We start from the raw sequence: 23616 nt of genomic DNA on the forward strand, positions 1-23616 counted from the left end.
ATATCGGGCATTCTGCTACCTATACAAGACCAATCGCATTTCAACGACATTCGATTGGTTTGCGTGCCATTTTGGTGATTTTGGTCTAGACAGTGTTGAAAGCACAATCTTTTGTTGGACATAGTACATGGTACTCAAAACATGTCTGGCACAGCAAGCAACGACAGTTCAGTTCCCGTTTGCACGGCTACTTTCATTAGGTACCTACTCAATGACAAAATTCGCAAAAACGCATTCTGGTTAAATGGAAACACCATAAAATGTTAATCATGTTTATTATACTAATAATGCTAAGGTTGTAGTGAACATGATGTTTAACAAACATTATCGTTTACAGAGAAGACTTGAAAGGGGTCGACAATTGACTTTTTGGTAACAACAATATGATACAATGACTACTTACAGATGTCCTTTAGAAATAAAACTTTATTTAGCTATTAGACCATGTAAAATCTTAACAAAACAAAAATTTCAGTACAACTCAACATTAATTAAATAAAATTTATTTTTGTCGTGCGAAGAATAAGCATTCGATAAAAAATGTTTGGTTCAATAGTACAGTTTATCAAAACCCTCACTTTCCTCATAGCTTGAAAAACAAATGCATTGATATGAAATACCAATTAATTGCGAGGTGATTATTAACACATTTCCGTCCTGGATTCGAGAACAATAATTTAAAAACAAGGAGTTCATGACTACATTATTAAATACCACAATATACAAGAAGTTGACAATACGCAATATACAAAAACTGACAGAATTTTTATGTCTGATATAGTTAAAAGAATGTCTAGAGCTAAGCATTATCCATTACTTTACATACACTTATATAAATGATGAAAAGGGTCAATTTACAAGTTGAATGCTAGTTTAAAAAGTCATAGAGATACTTGTAAAGAGTACTAGACAGTAATGCATATTGAAATGTAGTCAATACATTTATTAAATATGTTTTATTATGAACATATTCTGTACAACATATATGATACTGAATGGAATATCAGTCATTTCTAGTACTATATTTATGGCCTCATGCGTCCACAACCACAACTTACTGATTAACCCATCCTTTACAATACATATATCTTAATGTAATCAATCCTGTGCACACAGTGTTTTTATTATGATTCTTACACATTTATGTTATCACTTGGTTCACGTTAACAACCGAGCTGAGGCTTTACAAGTACAAGTTTAGGGTGTAGCTGTGTATTCAATCATGTCCGTTGGTCTTTGCATGTGGTACTGTGCCATTTAGTAAAGGTACGGGGGGTTGTGGCTGTCTGATCGTCTTCTGTAGTACATGGGCATCGGCTGGCTCTATCCTCTTGTAATAGTGCTCCTTAGTCTCCACAATCTCGAATCCAAACTTCTTATAAAAATCTATTGCACCCTCATTGTTCACTTGAACATGCCTGAAAAAAGGAAAATAATGTTTTATGATACATATGTTGGACGACATGACGTTCAAATAATCGTAGAATTTACCACGAAATTACATGTGACGATTGTTTATTAGCAATGGAGAGTTCTCCATTGTGGAAATTAAAGATTGATAAAAAGGCAAACTAAACATTGAAACTGTGAGAAAAACAACCAGAAACACATGAATATGAAGAAAACTCATTTATTAATTGATGAATGTTGATGAGATTTCAAGTTAAGCTGTTCCTTATGTAAGTTAAAGAATGAAGATTTAAAAGTGTAAATAAAATGTGGCCTATTATATGCTTAAGTGAGACAGATATTGCTGTTGTACTGGCAATGTGTGAAAGAATAATATCATAATCAGAGTAGGTATGCCTTATATACTTATGTTTTTATTTTTTTTAAACATATTTTGTAACTATGACTGTGGACCCGAAGCAAAACTACACCTCATTTTACTCTATGGAAAACGGCAAAACGGATAATAAGACCATCAGCATTGTAAAATTGTATTTCTTTGAAGAAATATGAATAGAATGTGTTATAAGCTCTTGAAACAATTAGTTTTGCTCTTCAATATCTCGACGCCAGCAAAGAACAAACAGATATCTACAAAATCATTAGTTCCCAGGAGAGCGTTTTTAAGGAGAAAGTTTGATAACTTTTACTTTAAGAATGCTAGGTTCTTCAAATTTGGATTAAGTAATTAAGATAATATTTCGCAGCAGATAGTGACATCCATTTAACTTTTTTTTTTCAAATAAATAAATAACTTGAGTGAACTGCCATGTATTCGCCCCTACGTAGGACTTTTTAATTACTATTCATTTTCGAACACTATTTTAAACACAATTTTGGAATATTATTATGAAAGGTAGAAGAATGATTTGTTGACGTATTAGTTGTAAGTTTAAAAAAGTCAACAGCCCAGTGATGAAACGGCCACGTTACTGATATCTTGGTTTATAGTAAGTGGCTTGCTGAATTGTACGACGCGCATATGGACATTGTAGATGTGCGGGTGTACTTCGTTACTTTGTAAAAAATTGTGTAAATGTCTTTATTTACTTATGCGACAAAATACACATAAAAAATGACTTAAATGAAAAAAAATTTCACCAGATAAAATAAAGAATTCTGAATTCAGATATGCAAAAAAGTTAATTTGGGCAAAATGCAGATGTCTTTTTGTTCTTTGCTGCTGTCGATCTAAGTGCAAAAGCTGTTTATATCCTCTAGTAGAGCGACAAAGTTAATTGAATTTAGATCATTGTGTTCATTACTCCATTTGCAACATGTTTGTAGAAATATAGGCTATTTATTGGTTCTTAACAACGAGACATAGTCATTTCATACTTGTATTATAAAGAGTAGGAATCATCAGCTGCTCCGAAGGCTATATTTTATCCAGCTACGAGAAACAGCTGGTTAGCTACAATCAACCAATTATTCCAACTAATATGTATTTGAAATGTGAAAGCGTGTGGGTTTGGATGATTGTTCCTCAATCATGCTGCAGAAGCTGAATAGACAATGATGATTGCCAGTAATATAACTCAGCATGAAAATAACATATATTAATATTAGTTTAATAGTTTTGATCAATTTATAGTGAATTAGATCAACAAGTAAATTGAGTAAATCGAGCAAGAGATTTTACAATCAAGCAGCTTCAAAATTCATCCTTAACTTGAATACTAAGATTCAATAAAATTATTATCCAATTTTAACCGAATGTAATATGTTACATCTGTATTTTCTACAAACTATTGTTATATTAATTTATCAAATTATAATATAAGGGAAATCTTTTTATTTTGAGTGGATCTTTAGCTAACAAAATAATCCACTTTGCTACAATATGAAACCACAAATTAATATTTTTCTGTTTCTTATCAGCTACTAATTAATGTTTGAAGCTAATTATTAGTGTCAACCTTTTTATGATATGACCAGTTTCTTGGTCAGAATACCTTGTATGGGATGTATATGAATGATTGATGTAGGCTTAACTTTTTCATTTCTTGTACTGCATGTCCTTGACATGATTTGTTGGTAAATGGCCTAATGGCATATTGTTTAACAATATTGGTCTATAAATACCAGCCTATTTAGATTGTTACTTCAAGAATCGATTTACTGATAAGTGAAATCCTATTTAACTGTACTGGCCCTGTTTATACATATACTGATAAACATAATAAAATGTGACAGTGACTTGGTTAGCAGTACCTACTCATAAAGATTCATAACCTTCAATCTATTAATATACATGCTAAAATCATATAAAACGCATGAAAAATAAGACTTTGTGAACCATGAGATGTATAATAATCTGTACTTACAAGAAAATGCTGTCGAAATTGCCGTCCTGTTCCACATACTTGAGCACATGTTCCACCATAAGAGTTCCAATGCCCAATCTTCTGTATGGGTACAAGCACCCCAGTGTCATAATATAAAGCCGCCGCGAGTTCTCCGACGTGTCTATTCTGCAGCACACTGCTCCCACCACGATATCATTGTAATATGCTAACTTGGCCAGTTCACCTGCTTCTAATACATCTTTGTAGAATTTGTCGTTGTAAGACACTGGAAATACGACTGTGTTCAACTTCTTCAGTTGCTTTATATTATGTGGGGTTACGTCGCCCAGTTCTATTTTAGCTCTGAAAAGGGAAATGTGTTAAAATTTATCTAAAATCGCTTGATATACGGGACGGACATTGTGCTTCATTCTGGTACCATTTATTACGACGCAGGTTATTTTTAGGAACGCGATGGAGAACAATATAATTGACAAATAGCTTACCTAGTCATTTTAATAACTATACTAGAAATTAAACACTACAATTTAAAAACTAATCTAACACAGTTATATCACACGAGATCACTCCCGCCATCTACTAGTTTAGCTCGCTCGCTCGCTCTTTCGCTTCGCTAATCTTCGCTCAAGCGACAATTTATTCAATCGAGATTTGACAGTTTAGTAGAATTTTATTCTTAAGATTTCAAATTACAATTTATATCAGGAATAATGATGGAATATTACTAGTTATATTTTGATTTATTAAACATTCAATACGTTTTGATCTTTTTTCATATTCCTTCTCCACAGTCAGTTTTAAATACAATTATTTTGCAAGGAGAAACCTTATCTGCATTTAAAATCTACCAAACGTTAAAACAATACTTTCGCAGGGTAACACCACCTTTTCGTCCAGAAACATATTGCAAAACCATTTACAATCCATTTCATTTGTGGGTTTGTTATTTTTCACGATTTCATTGGATTAAATCCATGAAAAAACATTAAGATTCTTTTGCTGCTAACATTTTCCACATAATCAAATCTTATTACTTCTCAGTATTTATTATTCACTCATAGACAACAAAAGTATGAAGGTATGAGGCTGAGGCGCCAAATTCAAATAAATTCGGCTTTCGATTGTTTTTGTTTGTCAAAATACCGACACCCTGTAACGGTGAATAATTTCAGGAAAGGGAGTAAGATAAAAGTTACAAAAATGTATCTAAATCAATTGCGAAATGTTCAACCGTACGTCAGATTAGGATTGGCTAATATCCAAAAAAGATGTTATGAAAAGGCAATATTGCAGACTCAAAAGCTTCAAAGTCAAGAAGTGAATACCAATAAGGCATGCTCAGCTTCTGTTGGTTTATCCGACAAAGATCCTCTAATGAACGAAATATTCCCAGCAACTAGGGTGATGCCTATGGTGCTTACGAATAAGGAACCTATTGTGCTTTCATTCGATGACGTACCTGGACCCAGAGCTTTGAAATACATATCAAATTTTCGTCACTACCTTTCAGAAATTGGTACCCAACTCACAGTGGGCGTGCTCACTATAGCACTTAACATGAGTAAGTAGTTTTTGTACTTAATGAGCCATGTTTCTATAGTGTAATTTTATAACTAAGTATATAGATACTCACAAATAAGTATACTTACAGGCACATATTTAAACACCAAGAAACCGCTGAAGAATCTTTCCGCCCTTTTCGACGAGTACGGGCCTGTGGTTCGGTTTGTTAGTCCCGTGGGAGGGGACATAGTCTTGATAAATCACCCCGAGCATATCCAGAAAGTTTATACTATGGAGGGGGAGTATCCTATAAGGTCAACCTTGGACTCTCTGGAGAAATATAGATCGGAGCACAGGAGCCTCGTTTATGGTGGACTGTATTCCGTGTAAGTTTCCTTGCAATAAGTATAACTAAGGAGATAGTGAACTTGAGCATCGCTTGACGCCGCAGTCGGTCCGTTTAACGTGGACCATTTTTGAAATGTAGTAATAGTCATAAACTATTATTTCCCGCGTTTCGTAACTTTTTTTCGGAAGCCTACCGGGTTGCTTACCTAGGTACTACTACACCGATCCATCCGGTTAGACCGGAAACCGACCTCAACGACCAACATAGTTTGAAAAAAGGCTAGGCAGGTTATGGAATGAAATATTCTACAAAGTAGCTAATATAATGCAATGCAGCACCATCCTAGGATAGTGTATACTTTTAATTCTACATTTCTACCGTTACAGTCAAGGGGAAGAATGGAATCGTCAAAGGGCAGTTGTGCTCGCACCACTGAACAACTCGATCTCACACCACATTAGTGGGATCAACGACGTATGCGAAAATTTCACGACAAAGATATACAATATTCGAAACTATCAAGACGAGATTTCAAAGGATCTGTATAAGGAGCTCCACAAGTGGGCCTTCGATTGTATGGGTAAGATTTTGGGTTACATAGACCTTTCGCCGGCAGCCTTTTGAAAGTCAGTTTTTAGTTCAACCTCCTCATATAAGTACTTACATATTTTCATACTTGCAGGATTAGTGCTTTTCTCGAAAAGGTTCACGATGCTAGACACAGAGCTGGTGTACAGTCAGTGCGATATGTCGTGGCTCTACCACAGCTTGGAGAAGGCGACTGACGCCATCATCAAATGCGAGTCCGGCCTCCACTTCTGGAAGCTGTTCCCGACGCCCGCATGGAACTCTCTCGTCAAATACTGCGACAGCTTAGACAAGTATGTACAATATTTTTTGAGGGTCCCCTACATACGTATCAGCTATCATCGATTTAAAGCAAACTCATCAGCTATACAATAATTAAGTATAGATTAAGTACGCAAGATAACAATTTAGTTTCGTTTACAGCCTAATTGGAAAACATGTTATAGAAGCGGAACAAGCTCTCTCTTTTCAAGCATCAAAAGATGCAAATACTGATTTCAGTAAGTATTATATCTCGACGGTCAATACTATATCTTAATACAGCCAGTAAGCAGTAATGCCTAACTTTAAGATTAGCCTTTCCTACAGATAAGAACTGTGTGATCAATGCTATGCTGATGGGCGAAGACAAAATGAATGCTGAAGATATTTCTACTATTATAATGGACATGCTTCTTATTGGAGTAAACACTGTAAGATCATAGTACATTAGAAAGCTATTTGCTCATTAAACATTAAGTCTAGACTATATTTTAACGTAGTCGTGCGCTAAAGTAAATGACTAAATAATAAGTCGTGAAAAAAATATATACTAATAAATTGAGACAATTTTTTTGCAGATTACTTCTTCTATGTCATTCCTTTTGTATTACATAGCTAAGTATCAAAGAGCGCAAAGGATACTTTACGATGAAATAGACAAAGTTGGCGCCAATTTGAGCATTAACGACTTGTCGAAGATTACGGAACTAACGCCTTATCTTCAAGCGTGCATAAAGGAGTCCTTACGGTTAGCAGCAGCATAATACTAGAGAAACTTCTAACTAATTGGCCTCATTTTAATATGCTTCCATTTTGTCTTACAGATTAGTTCCTCCTATTCCAGTGCTGACTCGGATTCTGCCGAAAAATATAACTATAGACAGATATAAGTGAGTACAAATGAAATACCTACGTCATACAAGCTTGATATCATCTATTGTCTGAGCAAACAACTTGTACACTAACTACACACTAATGCCTTATGCAGCTAGCAGATTTTCCTTAAGTCGGCATGGTTGAAATTAGGCCTGCACACTGTTGACTGCTCATTAGATTCAAAAACAACCTTAAATTAAGTTTTACATTTATATTCACAGTATCCCTCGTGGCACTCTCATAATAATGTCTACTCAAGATGCTTCGCTGAAAGAAGGCAACTATGATGATGCATCTGTATTCTACCCCGAGAGATGGTTGAAGGGAGATGCAAAAGAATACCATGCATTTGCCTCTATCCCATTTGGTTTTGGAGCCCGGAAGTGTTTGGGTCAAAACATTGCAGAAACCATGATGTCACTGCTTACCCTCAGAGTAAGTTGAATACCAAGTAATTTTTAGGCAAATCCATAACATAACAATTTTGAGGATCCTGCTAAGCAGGTTCACTGAAAGCGAATGTGTGAATTATGATTGAATCTTTCATTACTGTGTGTTGTACTTTCAGATTATCCAAAAATATAAACTTGAATATCATTATGGAGATGTTGGATCAACAAGAAGTTTTATATCCAGACCCAATAAGGCCCTGAAAGTGAGATTTGTGGACAGATTGTAAACCTTTTCACTAAAACAATGATGACCCAAATTTTGCCATCTCCATAGTGGCTCATTCCATTATAACAATATCCAGTCGCCAGTGGTAACATTTCAGTTAAAATACCTTGTAAACTTAAATAGTTTATTAGCGTCTACTAATTTACATTGTAGGTGTTCTTAAACAAATTTATATAATAAAAAGTTTAAAAAATTATTAGCGTTTCATTTCTAGTTCCCAATAATATGTTAGTTTTAAAAAGAATGCATTATAATATTTATATAATAGTCCTTAAAATTACCTATCTGTATGTTACATAGTGACTATCGATGTCGCCTTGAAGAGAAGATATTCAAGTACTTTCCTCTGGTCATCTCCTTAGCCTCTTCAAGCCCCAACTGGTAAGCAAGGTCATGTAGCTTCTTCACTTCCATGATAAGACCACTTGTGGACAGTGATCCCAATTCTGTAAATAATAGAACTCTGAGAATATTGAAATCCTGATCTAGATAGAGATCACTATCAGGGGACAGAAAATGTGCGCTCTAAGAAAACCAAAACACATCACACTAACGAAATCATATGAGCACTCGACAGTCACGATGCCCTAGGCTATATTACAGATTTTCATTTCTAGAACACTGTTGCATTTTATGTTATTCTAATAAGATCAAACTTACGCTGCATATAAGTGTAATCCTCTTTAGTGGCAGCACCTTTGCTCCATGACGGAGGTGATTGATTAGCGCTCGGCAAAGGAGCAAATTCCGACACGCCTGGAACTGCAAATGATGAAGTTGAACATTGGGATCCTTCGTCAGAATTCACTACATTAATATTATCGTCACTCATTGCTGATTGAGTTCAAAAACTGGTCGTTTATAACCGAAACGCCAGAATAAAATGAAATCATGCTAAAAGAACAGAATGACAACATTAGGAACGTAAATCGATTTCGCGCGATTTTTGAAAACTTTGTTGATTATTTTTCCAAAAATCGCACGTTTTTCAAGTTGCACTCAACAAATTCTATCTTACTTTGCTCAGGCCACAATTCAGGAGAAGCACGATCAAGTTTCTCCGCACTAAACAAGCTTTCTTCTAACGACGTCAATGGAATATCATCAGATGCTGCTTGTTCTGAAACAACACAACCGTAAATAACAATAAAACCTAGAATTGGTGGGATTAAAAGCAGCGTATCTGCTAGAATATTTGATGAGGCATTAGCCGAGAGTAGAATTAAGGCACATATAGCAGAATGAAACTTATAATATCGAAAATTAACCTTCTTGAACAATAGGATTTTGTTTCGCGGCCATTTTCCAATCTTTGACAATTCGTAATCATAGACTTTGCCATTAGCAAAATCGAATAAAATGAAGAAGTCCATAGACAAATTACGTCTATAAGGTGTAGTACATGCCGTATTATTTAAGTAAATCGACTAAATTTGCTTGCTTTGCCGATTTCGTTGCTTCTTAAAATCATCTTAACTGAATAGATTCTTTCCTATAAAAGCCTGCTAAGTCCGTATCAATCTGGTTTCCATCCTGAGCATAGCCTAGTTTCGGTGTTGGTTAAGGCTCGAGCAGACCGGATGCGTATGCGTAACCACGCGCGTAGTCACGCGCGTAGTTACGGCGTAACCATGAGTTGTAATGTATGGAAATGTATGAGACAGGCCACACCGCTTGCGTAACGACGCGCGTGTCTACGTTACGCAAGCAGTTGTGTCTCATACATTTCCATACATTACAACTCATGGTTACGCCGTAACTACGCGCGTGACTACGCGCGTGGTTACGCATACGCATCCGGTCTGCTCGAGCCTTTAAAATAACTGACGACATGCGACCGGCTATAAAGAACAGGCTCTTAACAGTTCTTACAGGTACTGCAAGGCTCTAACGGTGCTTTAGACTCAGTTGATTTTGACACCCTCTTAAGTAAGTTTACTTAAGTAGTTATTCTATCCTAACTTTTATCTTCTGTCGTTCGCAGTTGTTCGTTATGATGGTTCAGTCACCACTTGCGTTGTGATACTATGGAATTTCAGTTTCTCATGCTGTACGTGAAAGCAAATCGCTGAATGTTTGCAAGAGATAAATTAAGGAATATTTTTGACGTGACAACGTCTTATAAATTGGTTTGCCGGGTGACACTTCAAGAAAGTGCGTTACGCTCCGCTCACGTTATGCGCTCACAATGAGAGCGAGTGAGAGGCACGCGTCCCTTCCACTCGGGCATGGATAGCCCGCCTAAGAGCGAGAGAGACAGACGTCGTTGTCACGTAAAACTTTCGCCCGTATACCGACTTTACAGGCAACCAATTTTTTTTATTTACTTTAGCTTTCCAAAATCTGTAAGTATATGGACATGCAACTAAGTATGTCATTTTTGTCTGTGTGCCTCTGGCATGTATTGATCATTCCAATTCCAAAATAGACAAAAAACAACTAAAATATTAAAATGGTTTATTTTACTCATTCTCGTAAAAATATAATTTATTTTAAAGAATAAATTGATCGGAAAACAGTGTTCTTAAGAAAGGTTGTTCCTATTACTATTTAGCTTTAGTTAATATTTCAGTACGACCATTATCGTAATCAATATATATCAAAATAATTAATAAGCGTACGTATTAAAAACTTTCCAATCAGTCTTTACCGTAGTCTTTAGTATGTCCATTACGACTCTCATAGCATGCAGTCTTGGCCTTAGTGTTTTTTTTTATCCCTGGTGTGCCAAGACTCAGGAATATACAGAAATCTACTATTTAGTAATCATAGTTCTCAAAAGTAAAGCTATTCAAAAATGTTAATATAGTTGAGAAAGATAATTCTGCAGAAAGTATAATAAATAAATAAAATAAAAAGTATATAATCAGTATAATTAAAAGCAATGGAATACCTACTTTCAAGTACAGAGATGTCCAGAAATGTATTTTCTACTATACTTTAACTATTGTTGGTACCATTTCCTAATTTGTGATGTCAACACTGTAATATTTTTTTTAATTCTTTCTTCCGGTTGCCAACACAAGGCAAGGTGGGTTTTTAGGAAAAGCCACATGGTTTATTTGTGAATTATTTATATGATTGTAGAATAAAGTGTTATAATTGATAAAGTTGGTTGCCCAAGGTGAGATTCGTAAAATTATGTACCAGTCTTAACCTACGGCCATCGAAAAAACTCCATGAAAAGTGCTCCACAATGCGCCCCGAGAAGTGTCATGTTGTATTCGTAAAAGTTTAACTGAAAGAAAATTAGAATCAGTGAAAATGTGATCTCTGCGTGTCCTATTCCACGATCAATTTATTTATTTTTCTGTTATTAAACTTTACAAGCATTAGAGAAAATTGTGATGGTGCTAGTGGCTAGATCATAACCTCACTTTTTAATGATGTCGGCATTGGAGTAAACACTGTAGAGCCTAAAATTAAAAAAAAAATCCTATTTGGTGATGTTATTGCTTACGAACAGAAACCAATTTTATAAGATACTATTATTGTTTGTTCTGGCACAGTAATGTATTCAGGCATGGGAGTTTCAGATATTTATTTTTCAGCCATTTGATATTCCAGTATCTTTATAAGTTGTGCTTGTAAGGTTGATTGTTACCATTAACATCAATCTTGTATTACTATTAAATGGTTGTTATTTTGTTAATTTCAGATGCGTTCCGTCACATTGAAGGATGTTGAACAGGACAAGGTCGTCAAGACCGTCGCTGCCCATCTGAAAAAGTAATTATGATGCCTTTATTTGTAAGGATAGTGTTTAGAATCTTATGCCTATTGCCTGGAATATTTTCAACTATGTTCGGGTTGGCTTGCAGATTATGTGCATGCAACTACTGGTTTACATAGAGTGACTGCCTCATCATCTGACCGCAAATCATTTACCCAAGCAATCTAAGGGAAAACCTTGTGTTCTCATATCCCAAGCTTTGTACTATAGTGGAGTTTCCTTCAGAATCTTCAGGAAAGAAAAAAAGTTTTTTTTATTGTGTGAGCCAGTTTATTATGTTTTAGTACTTAGATAACTGTGGCGATCAAATATTGCCATTGTAAGAATAAGTACCTATCAAAGCTAATATTTTTGCATATACCTATGGTTTGAAGCCTGTGATATAATTTTTATCACATCCAAAAATTCTTTCTATTCTAATTATGTGTGAGTTAGATAGGATGTTCATAATAAATTACTATGATAATGGAATTGTAAATTATGACCCAAATAATAACTTTATAAATTCCTACCTTTCCAGGACGGGCAAGGTCAAGGTACCAGAACACATGGACCTGGTGAAGACCGGTCGCTTCAAGGAACTGGCTCCCTACGACCCCGACTGGTTCTACGTTAGGTGTGCTGCCATCCTCCGTCACATCTACATCCGTTCCCCAGTTGGAGTCAAGACTGTCACCAAGATCTTCGGTGGTCGCAAACGCAATGGAGTCACACCCTCACATTTCTGCAGGTAATTTAATTGTTCTTCATCTAATGATGTAGGTTTTACTTACAGGTGCTGTCATTTACTTTTTGTAGTATTTGTTGTAAAATGGCCCCAGTTTTACATACTTTGTTATGGGTGGTGGGTGACGGGTGAAGCGATTAATGTTTGACTTACTTCCTTCACTGCTTGCATTCCACTAATTTTAGAACAATAGAAAATCAATTGTTTCTCATGTTTATCTGTGCCATACAATGGGTTAATGGTAAACAAAGAGCTTACCCAGGCCCAGAAAACTTCTCAATGTTTTTTATCTCTGAAATACATTTTTAATAAATCACACCATGAAATTTTTATTGCATACTTACTCAAATTATTGCAAAGTGAATATTCAATAATGAAAACTGCCTTATTATGGTGAGACTAATAGGAGGCTAGTTTTCATTATACATACTATAATTTTTTATCAAAAGACCTATAAATACTTCTAATTATTAATCTAATTATATTTTTTGTGTTTTTCAGGTCATCAGGCAGCATCGCCCGCAAAGCCCTTCAAGCCCTTGAGGCCCTGAAGATGGTTGAGAAGGTCCAAGATGGTGGCCGCATCCTCACTGTTCAGGGCAGGCGTGATCTTGACAGAATCGCCGCTCAAGTCCGCCTAAAGGCTAAGCAGGCCGCTAAGCAGCAAGTCATCGTTCTGTAATTTTATGACTAATAAAAAAATTATAAAATCTTACTACTTTTTTTCATTATCAAAAGTTCATAGAAAAGCAAGTTTCATTGCTTTTGTTGAGAGTAGCACCAGTGTAATAGTGTTTGTTCTACCTTTGACTGAAGTCTAGTGTCACATCACAAATTAATTCGCCCATCTATAATTATGGACACTGGACAGAAAAGTGGGGGGAGGTAGACGAAAGAAACGACAATTAATGAATTAGGATTTTTGTGATTCAATTGCGGTTGTCCCCACAACCGCAATTGAATTGAATTGAAGGAATGATAAAGAAAATGTCGAAAGATTTGAGAATTGTCGGCACTTGCCGTGCAAAACTAAGTGACATCAAGTCCAAGGGCACTTGATGGACGTATGCATGAAAAGACTACGAATTGGGTAGGGAGTAGTCGATAAACGTTTTCCTATTCAGAGATATGAATGTGCACTAATAAATACGAGTAACACTCAGATGCCCAGCCTTTTTCAAACTATGTTGGGGTCTGCTTCCAGCCTGCAGCTGTTTTACAAGAAACGACTGCCTATCTACCGAACTCCAACCCTTTTCTCTGGTAAGTTTCTGACTACCCATAAAAAGATACAAAGATACCTAGTTCTTTCAAGGTTTAAAGTTTCGGGAGTAACTCTGTAGCTAAGTGGTCACCCATCCACGGAACGACCGCGCTTAGCTTTGCTTAACATTGTAATCGATCGAACAGTGTGTCGAGTATTGACACAAGCTTGAACGTTCCTAATAAGAAACCTGATTTTCTTATCTCATTTGATTGATTCAAATAGATTACGCATGTTGAGGCATATGCATTTTAAGAACATGTGCAGATTCTGCGAGGAGCGACTCGAGCATGTACCAAAGCAGGTCGCCCGAATGCTCTGTTCGCGCGGGTCATCTGCGCATATTAACTTGCTCCAGCAGCTACATGCACCGTGTAGAAGCATCTTATAATATTAATTATTGCATTAAAATTTTGTATAAAAATGTAAGGTGTCGATGATTAAGAATATTGCAAGGTAAACATATTTTTTATGAATAGCAACACAACCCCTTGATAAACGTCAATAAAATGTCAAAATTATCTGCTGCTTCGTCCTAACTTCAGCGCAGTTAGTCTTTATATTTAGTTTCATTGAAATATTGAATTCGCTCGGTTGTGTTTGGAGATGCAGTGATTACAAAATGTTGTTGGCATTTGGACGTGGTATCGGCTTTACCGTTTTACTGTGCTTGTTAACGTGCGTTGTTTCTTTGCGTCAGTATGGGACGCCGGGTAACACTTTATACGTAACTGAAGATGCGGACCAGAGCCGTGGCAAATTGCAAGTTATCAATAGATTCGCCGAGAATGAAGACAGTTCCCGTTTGGAAAGGAGAAAACGTGAAGCGACAACGCTATCAACTCCCACAGTACAGAAAAACATAAGTACATGGGTAATGGTCTATATCCTTATTTGATTGTTCCTTTGTTACCCGCTCTGATTTATGTTTCTAGAACCCGTATTATTCTTAGCACTGTTTATGATTTGTCCTATTGTTTACTTATCAATATTATAGATGCTCAATTTCTACTATTTTTATCACTTGTCTTTATGAAAAAGTCTTTTGTCTGAGACTGTTTTTCAGGAGACATTTTATAAGTAGTAAACAATCTAATGTTAAATGAGGCGTAAATTGTTTAATGACGAAGCACTTTTACGGTTGTTTTTAAATATTTGCTATTTGATTGTCTAGTGGAGGTATGCTTACTATTTTCTATTATCAAATTATGAAGGTAATAACAGTCTGATAAAATTGATTAGGGGACACTTTAGTGATGTATTAATATGTTTTCAAAGTAAATAAAATAACATGTCTATGTTTTGAAGTTATTTTTGTAATAATAACATTGGATTCAGAAAATAATATATTCCCATTATAAGTTTGAAAAATAACACTTTCTATTGTTACCACAATGTAATTCAGTGATATTTTTATGAGCACTGAGCAGCAACAACCCACTTTCACTTTTTTTCATTTAAATGTGGAATTTGGCTTTAGCAATTAAGACCTCATTTGTTTTACAGACTACACACCTCAATGACAGTCACCAGCAGTTGATGGTCCATTGGGTTGGTGAGGGGTCTAATGTCATCATCTGCCTGGCCAGAGACTCCAGTCCAAGGAACAAAGGAGTTTTGTCACCATCAGCTCTCTTCATTTCCTATGACTATGGCAAGAACTTTACCAATAAGACAGAGGAGTTCAGATTGGGCCCTGGACCTGACAGTGGATATGCACAGCTGGATAAATTCTTCAATCACCCTAAATATCCAGAGTTTGTGAGTATTACTTTACTTGTTTGAAGGGTACTTGAAAAAAGTTCAATACGGATATGAAAGGAGTTAGGATGTCTTTCTAGCTAGTGAAGAAAAAGGGATGCCTTGAAGGTAGATAGATTCTGCAGGAAGTAATCAGCATAAAAAACAGCTTGCCTAGTAATTTATTCATTGGGGATTTCCCCTAAGATTAAAAATAACTTGTTTGAAGTATAGATAGACTATTATGTGGCTAGCCATTTCTTATAATTAGAATTGTTTTAGAATTATAGATTGACATAATCAGTGCAGGCCCTAATATCAAGTTATCTTTATTTGTTTACATAAAATATCATACTGATGATAAAAGTATAGGTATGTAAAAATCTCATGAAATCTTCCATATCATAGGTATCTTAATTTTATTGTGTCTTATATTATGTTTCCCTGTACTACATATCAGCCAACATCCAATTGTTAAGTTAAGACAAGTACAGCTGGTTCTACACAATAACATTCTAGTCTTTCAGAAGTTCGTCTGTGAATGTCTTTAAGTTTAATTACCCTAACACTGCATAGTGCAGGCGATTGTCCCAGATTTATTAAAATTTATCCATGCCGTACAATTTAAACAAAAACATCCAACGTAGGCTACAGTACAGCTAAACACAATTTGTATAATTTTCCTTCCTTAAAAACCAATTCTTTAATCATTGAATGCTTAACAAATTAATAAAATAAAATATGTTCTTAATTTGATAAGCCCATTGTGTTTCAGAAACAAAGAGAAATTAATTTTAAAAAAGTATTAGTTACCTCACCATAATTAATTATTTTCTGAGTACAAGAACATTGCCAGTTCAAATGTGTTCACAACAAACAATGATAAAGATAACAAATTAAAATGATATAGGAGTAGTGAATGGTTAAAGAGTTTAGTTACTTGCTATCAATGGGCAATAATACCAGTGTCAATTAACATTAGGGATTTCCACATGTATTTTTGTTGATAACAGAAAAATCGCCAGATGAACCATGCATATCTATTGTTGATGATAATAAAAAATACTGGAGGATTGTGTCATGTGAGAGGAGGCCTGTGTGTGACTATCAAAATAATTTAGTTAAGAGGAACACCATACAGTAAATTGTGCATGCTAGGTGCACAAGTAGATACAATAATGTGGCGACTTATTCAGGATTGCCCATCTACAAAAATGTAAAAAATATCCGTGAAGGACTAATAAAAAAAGGTCTAAAATCGCTTAACAGCGTTAAGATTATTATGGTTAAAAGACGATAACTCTCCGTGTGAAAAAAAAGTTTTGCCCAGGCAGCAGCCGTGTTAGGCCGTGCTCTATACTAGGGTTAAAGTAACATGTTACGATATTAGAAAGGAGTCCCATAAGCTTGTAATCTCAACAGGAAGGTTTATCCTTTAAAGGAATGATGTTCGCATTCGTATCACGTTCCGAGTTCAATGAACTTTACCTGCGTAGATATCGAGTTATACCAATCAGTACGAAGTGTTTATAAACAAACAAAGACAAGTAAAATAAGGAAACTTATGTCTGCTTAAATAAGTATCGGAAAGACTACTAAATAATGTTACTTGTCATATAAAACAGTATAGAACTCATCACGCTGCACCGGGTGGCCCCAATAAAAATTGGAATGAAAAAAAAACAGCAGAATAATGCCAAAAAGAAAGACTATAATTTTTATTTGTACCTGCATTATGTGCAATATCTAGTCCGCTGAAACCGCAAAATATAACAACTTACAGTAGTCAATACTTCGAGATGACAATAATAAGCGGCCAATACTGGCCTAGTAAAGGTGACAGAACTAGGGGTCATTCACCCCTAGTAATAAAACAGTAATTTACCAACACGCCACATTAAATTAAAGTTGATGTGTAAATTCTTGAATATACATTATCACTATTACAGTATTTTTTTTCCTTAAATTATGGCGATTACTAACTGTGCACCATATTTTGGAAGTCGTTACTTTTTTCTCTCTCCACCCATATGAAATTTACAGTTATGGTACGTGTGCGGGCGAAACAAGCAGGTTTTTTGTCTTATGCTAGTTTAATCGTGCTTAGCGTTATCTAAAACAGTTATAGAATGCTAGCTTGATCTTATAGATCTACCCGGGCATAATATCCCGATAGCAATAAATTTTCTTCATGAATGTAACCTTCGAATTATTATTCGACCTTCATTTTAGGGTTTATCTTGATTTGACACAATTTTTTATCATTCCTAATCAAATTAGTTTAATCATATTACGGTGTTAGTTCATTTATGAAAAGTATCGCTTTACTATAATAAAAAGATCCGGTTAGTCATCATGACGTCATGCCGGTTTCCTCGATAGAGTATTTTTAATTACATAAGTTACCCCCAGCCACCTACTTCCGGAGATAAACTGAAAAAATATAATGGAGTAGGTCATGTTGGACAATAGAGAAAAACTTTGGAATCGCTTAAAAATGTTGTTTTAGCTGATGTTTACAGTACGTCACAAGATTATTATAGTCGTTGTAGACACAAATAAAAAACACTAGCTATTATACTTTCTTTTGACAATCTGAACATTAAATAAACTAAAGAAAGTGCAGGTAAATTCATGTTGCATTTTTGTTCGCAGTGCGTATTCGTTGACTCGACGAATAAGAAGTTGTTCTACACGAGCGACAATGGACGCAATATCCATCGATCTGATCTGGTCTTCCATCCCAGCGAGCTCTCTTTTGATGAAGAGTTTCCTGACAAATACGTCATTTTGGACAAAGTCGACATCAATAGAAAAGTAAGTGTACTTCTACTTCGTCATTGTAAAATAATGTTTTCATGACTTTAACTTTGTGAATAATATAATCAGTAGTTAGATTTGATAACAAACAGCAATATATTTAATTTACAACTACTAGTTTGATTATACAATTTCCAGCAAATTAATATCGAATCGGAAATAGCGATAGCAAATAATTTAAACCTACAGCTCGTATACCAATTGAATTGTTAGCGATATTTTTTAATTAATTCGTGATCGGAATATTCAGAGTGAGGCAGTTGTGTCTGGCTGCGAGTGGTACAATAACTGGGGACTTGCCCGAAGGGATATCACCAATCATACGGTTATACACCGCCAGTTTGACCGTCATGCTGTTAGGACAATCTTTAATGGTTGAATGCATGTATGCGTGTAGTTATTTCGATGTCTGGCTATAAATCTTGCCTTAAGTGGCTTAAGTTTATTGAAAAGATCTTGTAGTAATAGGTGATTTGATGTTTCCTTAGCTGTACCTGACACTAGACGGCGGTAAGACATTCAAGATGATCCAAAGCTACGTGAAGACCTTCTTCTGGTCTTCGGGGCCTGGTTTCCCGAAGATATTCTACATGGAGCGATGGAAGCCAGACGGCACGAGTACCGTGTTCAGTGCCAGCGACCCGACTGACCTGGTCAACGCTGAGGTGCTGTTCGAAGAAGCCAAAGATTTCCAGATCAAAGGAGACTACATGTTCGCCACGAAGCAATCCAAAGATGTAAGTTTTGTCACTTCATTTTTTATGGTTAAAAAAAAGAGTCGCCACTTGAGTTTCTTATGACTATTTCAAGAAAAAAAATAGGGGTTCTTAGCAATGTCTCACATATGCTATTGCAAGTTAAAATATCTGTTATTAGGACTTCAGAATAATGCCACAAGTTGCTTCTGCTTATGTTAAACCGGTATTTCCCCGGAGGTCGTGAATCTGGCTATAAATAACCGTGTGTTTTGTAAAACAAACACAACAGGCCTACTATAGTATGCATGACTTGAGTGAAAATAATAATTATGTACGTACATGCATCAATCAATCACACACACCACAAGTCATTCGCTCGGTCAAAGCATTGTTAAGGCAAAGTAATTTATTTGCTTATAATATTTGCTCTAGTTATCAACTGATAATATAGTGTACGCGAAAATGCGAGGAAGCAGAGCAAGTAAAGGTGTCTGACTATTTTTGTTTTACAAAATACAATGACCTGTGTCTGTGTCCTTCCCTCGTGTCTAAAATTAAAGGTGTTGAAGTCATTCCTGTCTCTTAGATCAGCGGTTCCCGAATTCTTTTGTCTTCGGAACCCTTTTCGTCTAACCATTTTTCGGCGGAACCTTAGCTTAAGTAAGAAGTAAACTAAAGACGTAAATACACTTAGGTACGGCTCGTGGCGCGTGGTAGCGCACCAAATGGTTACATGGTAAGAGACATATTCATTATACTCAGGCGTAGCATGGCTATCTGCCACACGGGCCAGAAAACAATTCAGCCGCCCTTGACTTTGTGTATTATGTGAATAGTTTTCAGTTTGAAGACTGACAAAGTAAACCCAAAAAGAAATAGATTGGGTTTGTACAGGTGCGAGGCGAGCGAGCGTGATTTTTTTTAACTAAAAGAAGAAGTTCCAAGCACCCGCTAGCACTGAAAGACATTCAGTGGTACCCGGTATCGCGAGCGAAGCGAGCGCGAATTTTTTTTTAGTTTAAGTACCTGCACAAAATAAACAAAACCACTTAAGACCTTAATTTACTTAATAAGGTCTCAAAAAGTACAATATCCACACAAAAAAGCAAATGCAAATGAATAAGCAACTAGCGAAGAAAGCGCTATTGCTTTTGAACCAGAGTAATAAAAAATTAACATCAAAGGAATCCTCGATGGAAGAGCGCGTAATTTTTCGGTGATGGATACTTGAGCAATTAAACGAACACTAAAAGCATCACACGTAACATGGAGTCGCGAGCGAAGCGAGCGCGAAATTTTCGGATTCGCGGAGGTGCAAAAATTTGAAATAATGTCACACTTTGATTCATGGTAAAAATAGCCACTGGAAATACTCGTATGCCGTGTCATTTCACGTCCTGTCAAATGTTTGAAAACGTATAATCCTGGCGATGAAATAAGTCCAAAAAATGCGGTGATTTTTGTCCGACTCGCTACCTACTTTTGTCGATTGCCGAAGACCTGGAGGTATTAAGTTAATCTACAATTTGTAAAAAACGGAATTAAATTATCTGCTGCCGTTGCCTTCCCCCGCCACTTGTCACATGGTGCCTAAATGGAATTTTGGAATGCAATATTTCATGCAATATTGTCAAAAGTGAAACGATTTACCATATGGAAATCTTGAATTTTCCACGGAACCCCTGAGGGCCTGTCACGGAACCTCAGGGTTCCGCGGAACCCCATTTGGGAACAGCTGTCTTAGATTACAGAAAATGTTGTCTGAAATTAATTTCGTGCAGAATCTCTCCAAAGAGCTCACTTTATTGCATTTATAATTAAAATCTAGACCGTGACGTCTTTCACTGCACGCTGAGAGAACTAAATATTTAATATTATATTCGAAGCCCCAACAAAAGCTTGCTCTCTACCCGACACAGGAAACATTTAATAAACAAGGTATAATAACCGATAAACTTGCTCCTGCGACCTATCCAAACGTGAACCGTTAGTGGCACAACAACCAATTTCTCTATCAACTGACTACATATAGGAACTCTTTGTTAGTAAACATATTTTTTTTCTTTAATGTTCTGGCCACACTGTCATTGTATCCGATTATTTTGTTATCATCAGTCGCTTACTCATGCGAAAGTAACATGTGACTGTATAATTTATGTACAACGACATCACTGTATCGATTGTTTTGCACACATTCGCAAATGTTTGTTGTTATAACAAAACAAGTTGGGAGCTAGACATTATTTTATGAGTAGCCGTGTTTCCAATATGAAGTCGGACTTTAGGCATTAAACGACCGTAATGTGTGATTCATCAATATGACGCATAGTGGAAGCATATTGCTTAGCTCAATAAGATCTGTCAACTGCTTACTCATTAGTTCTGTTCTGTATCTAATTGCTGCATCGACATTTGAATTATTTGATAAGGCATTGTATCATTTAAGTCAACATGAATGCAGACATTATTCCTCGACTATTGACTTCGATCAATACTAAATAGTTATGAATAGTTTTGTGCTTGTACATATTAGCGTCCTTTAAAAGCGTCCATTGCTTTTCTGACTATATAATAATTTTGCGCAAAGTCAATATAAAAATGCTCAGAGATTATAATCAATAACCTTCCGTGTTATAGTTTTACTGAACGCACAGTGATGTCGGTTAGTTTAAACAATCATAAGTTTACAACATGATAAGGTTGTTACAGTTTACGGATGAACTTTTAAAGGTCAATAGAACTATATACTCGTAACAACAAAGTTTTCAGTAAATTGCCGTTTTCACAAAATTATGAGTAAACGCGCCATACTGCTAACTTGGTTTACATCATGGATTCAATTGAGTCATCAATTAAGTGTAATCCAGTGATATTGTGGTCTACCGTCTTGTTAGCTCACCCCTCCAGCTGTGTACCTACTGGTATAGATAATGTTGTACAATGTTCACGGCGCGAGGAAGTGCCTTGTCAAGCGAATAATACGGCAAATTGTCCTTCTTGGGCCTTCAGGCGACTCCTTGATAGTCTGCAGCGTTGGTATGAATTACCCAAATCACCTCTGTTGATACGATAATGTATGCACTAGGACTACTTACGGCTTTATTATGAGTATGGAACAAGATATACATTTATCACATTACGTTTTATTGACATACGACACTGATGTTTGTTTTGAAACGTGTTGGCGTCGGGTTCAACGTTCGTCAGCGCAATCTTAGACGATCTATTTTTTATTTTAAATAAGGCGTGCAATGTATGTACTAACATTAATTACATTTGCCAGAACAATATTAAAAACTTCTTGTTCACGTAGAAGATGAAACTACTCGCCTGACTACTACGTTTGCTCTTCAGTAAATTCAATAGAAAGTTCCCTGCAAATTACAATTGTACCTTAATTCTGCATAATTAACTACGACAAAATAATATTAATCACACTCATTTTAATCATTCTTCTTAAAGAAATACAGATTAAGTGCTCTACGCCATCGTAGTCGTAATAATAGAAAGTTTTATAAGAACAGTCTTCTGTCTGCGACACTAGGTTTAAATTGGAAGCTAGGTAAATAGGTCAACAGTGTTACAATTTTAGCACTAAAATCCAATACAAAAATGGAATCGATTGACGCGGTTAAAAATACCGACATAATAATGACCTGCAATTTTAAACTAACTTGAATCAAAATGGTGGTTCATAAATTACTTAGGTACCTATTTTTTGTGGTAACAACTTTTAAGATTTCAAATGATTGGATAGTCAAGGTAACATTGATTTTCCTTGTGAAGGAAAAAGTAAACTAATAGGTGTTATTTTGAAATGATTGGGATTTTCCTAAACGTGATGTTATTTTTTACAGGTGTTTAACAGGCTTCATAATCATATTTTATTCGTAGGTGAATGATCGTTATCAGTCTATATTTATATAAATGTACAGTGTAGACTTTATTATACTTTATACATGTATCTAAGTGGGTGTTTTTGGCGATGACACCTTTCGAGACTGCACGTGTAGTGTCGCACTTTTGACGTCAGAATGAGATGCACTTTTGTTTAAAGAAAAGTAGGATGGAATTTATGACTTACAAAAACATTAATGTATTATTTTTATACTTTAAACTTAGTACGTTTTCATATAGGAATACCTAAATTAACCAAGTATGCGTTAATCGAAATACGAAAATTAAAAAATGCAACCATGGAGGTTATTAGTAGAGAGGTATTCGTTGCCAAAGTAGGTCACTGCTGTTGTTAGATATGCAGAGGTAATTACAATAATGTGAATATGCAAATATTGTTCTTGAACTTTAGTTTTACGTAATTATATGTTCCATCGTTGTAATTTATACATTTTGTCTAGGATAATTGCGTGTTTTTCATGATCACATTGCGGTGTAAACTAAAATGCTGTGAAGCACGCATATGTACTTACATAGCGTGTGTCTAGAAATAATGAAAGGATTTTTTAAACACACGTAAAGTCTATATAAACTTCAAAACGAGAAAGGGATACTTACTATTTTATTGGACCAAAATATCAAAATAAACTGGTCACACTACGATGGCCTTCATTGGTGTCAACATGCCCTTTTCAGATAAAAACTACCTAGACCCTGATACTGC

The 23616-nt window shown here is 35.6% G+C and overlaps 4 protein-coding genes across 6 annotated transcripts in view; 2 read left to right on the plus strand and 2 right to left on the minus strand.

Annotated features, from left to right (window-relative positions):
* Positions 1 to 797: 797 nt before the first annotated feature.
* On the minus strand, positions 798 to 4381 carry LOC110384515 (probable N-acetyltransferase san). Its single transcript, XM_021345822.3, has 3 exons — positions 4244 to 4381; positions 3777 to 4100; positions 798 to 1418 (listed from the first exon to the last, which is right to left on the minus strand). Exons 1-3 carry the CDS (start codon positions 4249 to 4251, stop codon positions 1217 to 1219), a joined length of 534 nt encoding a protein of 177 aa, XP_021201497.1. The 5' UTR covers positions 4252 to 4381; the 3' UTR covers positions 798 to 1216.
* A 490-nt stretch (positions 4382 to 4871) lies between these two features.
* LOC110384517 (probable cytochrome P450 301a1, mitochondrial) lies at positions 4872 to 8209 on the plus strand. 2 transcript variants are annotated; one of them, XM_021345824.3, is made up of 10 exons: positions 4872 to 5319; positions 5410 to 5647; positions 5997 to 6190; positions 6293 to 6491; positions 6622 to 6698; positions 6787 to 6890; positions 7038 to 7207; positions 7284 to 7349; positions 7557 to 7770; positions 7904 to 8209. In XM_021345824.3, the coding sequence occupies exons 1-10, from the start codon at positions 4959 to 4961 to the stop codon at positions 8012 to 8014; spliced, it is 1734 nt and encodes a 577-aa protein (XP_021201499.2). In that variant the 5' UTR covers positions 4872 to 4958; the 3' UTR covers positions 8015 to 8209. The 2 variants fall into 2 exon arrangements, with proteins under 2 accessions (XP_021201499.2, XP_049700547.1); XM_049844590.2 differs by having other exon boundaries at positions 4873 to 5319; positions 6775 to 6890.
* LOC110384516 (protein lin-52 homolog) lies at positions 8121 to 9420 on the minus strand. Its single transcript, XM_021345823.3, has 4 exons — positions 9282 to 9420; positions 9032 to 9133; positions 8674 to 8775; positions 8121 to 8459 (listed from the first exon to the last, which is right to left on the minus strand). The coding sequence occupies exons 1-4, from the start codon at positions 9313 to 9315 to the stop codon at positions 8317 to 8319; spliced, it is 381 nt and encodes a 126-aa protein (XP_021201498.3). The 5' UTR covers positions 9316 to 9420; the 3' UTR covers positions 8121 to 8316.
* Positions 9421 to 10954: 1534 nt separating this feature from the next.
* LOC110384471 (small ribosomal subunit protein eS19A) overlaps positions 10955 to 23616 on the plus strand; it is a 36056-nt gene continuing 23394 nt past the window's right edge. The window contains exons 1-8 of one of the 2 annotated variants that reach the window (XM_049844567.2): positions 10955 to 11044; positions 11672 to 11742; positions 12267 to 12476; positions 12975 to 13151; positions 14305 to 14611; positions 15244 to 15498; positions 18133 to 18294; positions 18786 to 19034. In XM_049844567.2, the coding sequence (XP_049700524.2) occupies positions 11672 to 11742; positions 12267 to 12476; positions 12975 to 13151; positions 14305 to 14611; positions 15244 to 15498; positions 18133 to 18294; positions 18786 to 19034 (1431 nt within the window). In that variant the 5' untranslated portion in view covers positions 10955 to 11044. Of the gene's footprint in view, positions 11138 to 11671; positions 11743 to 12266; positions 12477 to 12974; positions 13189 to 14304; positions 14612 to 15243; positions 15499 to 18132; positions 18295 to 18785; positions 19035 to 23616 lie in introns of those variants that run through there. The other variant, XM_021345763.3, reaches the window with a different exon arrangement.

The sequence above is a fragment of the Helicoverpa armigera genome, chromosome 16, assembly GCF_030705265.1.
Source record: "Helicoverpa armigera isolate CAAS_96S chromosome 16, ASM3070526v1, whole genome shotgun sequence".
NCBI classification, from domain to species: domain Eukaryota; kingdom Metazoa; phylum Arthropoda; class Insecta; order Lepidoptera; family Noctuidae; genus Helicoverpa; species Helicoverpa armigera.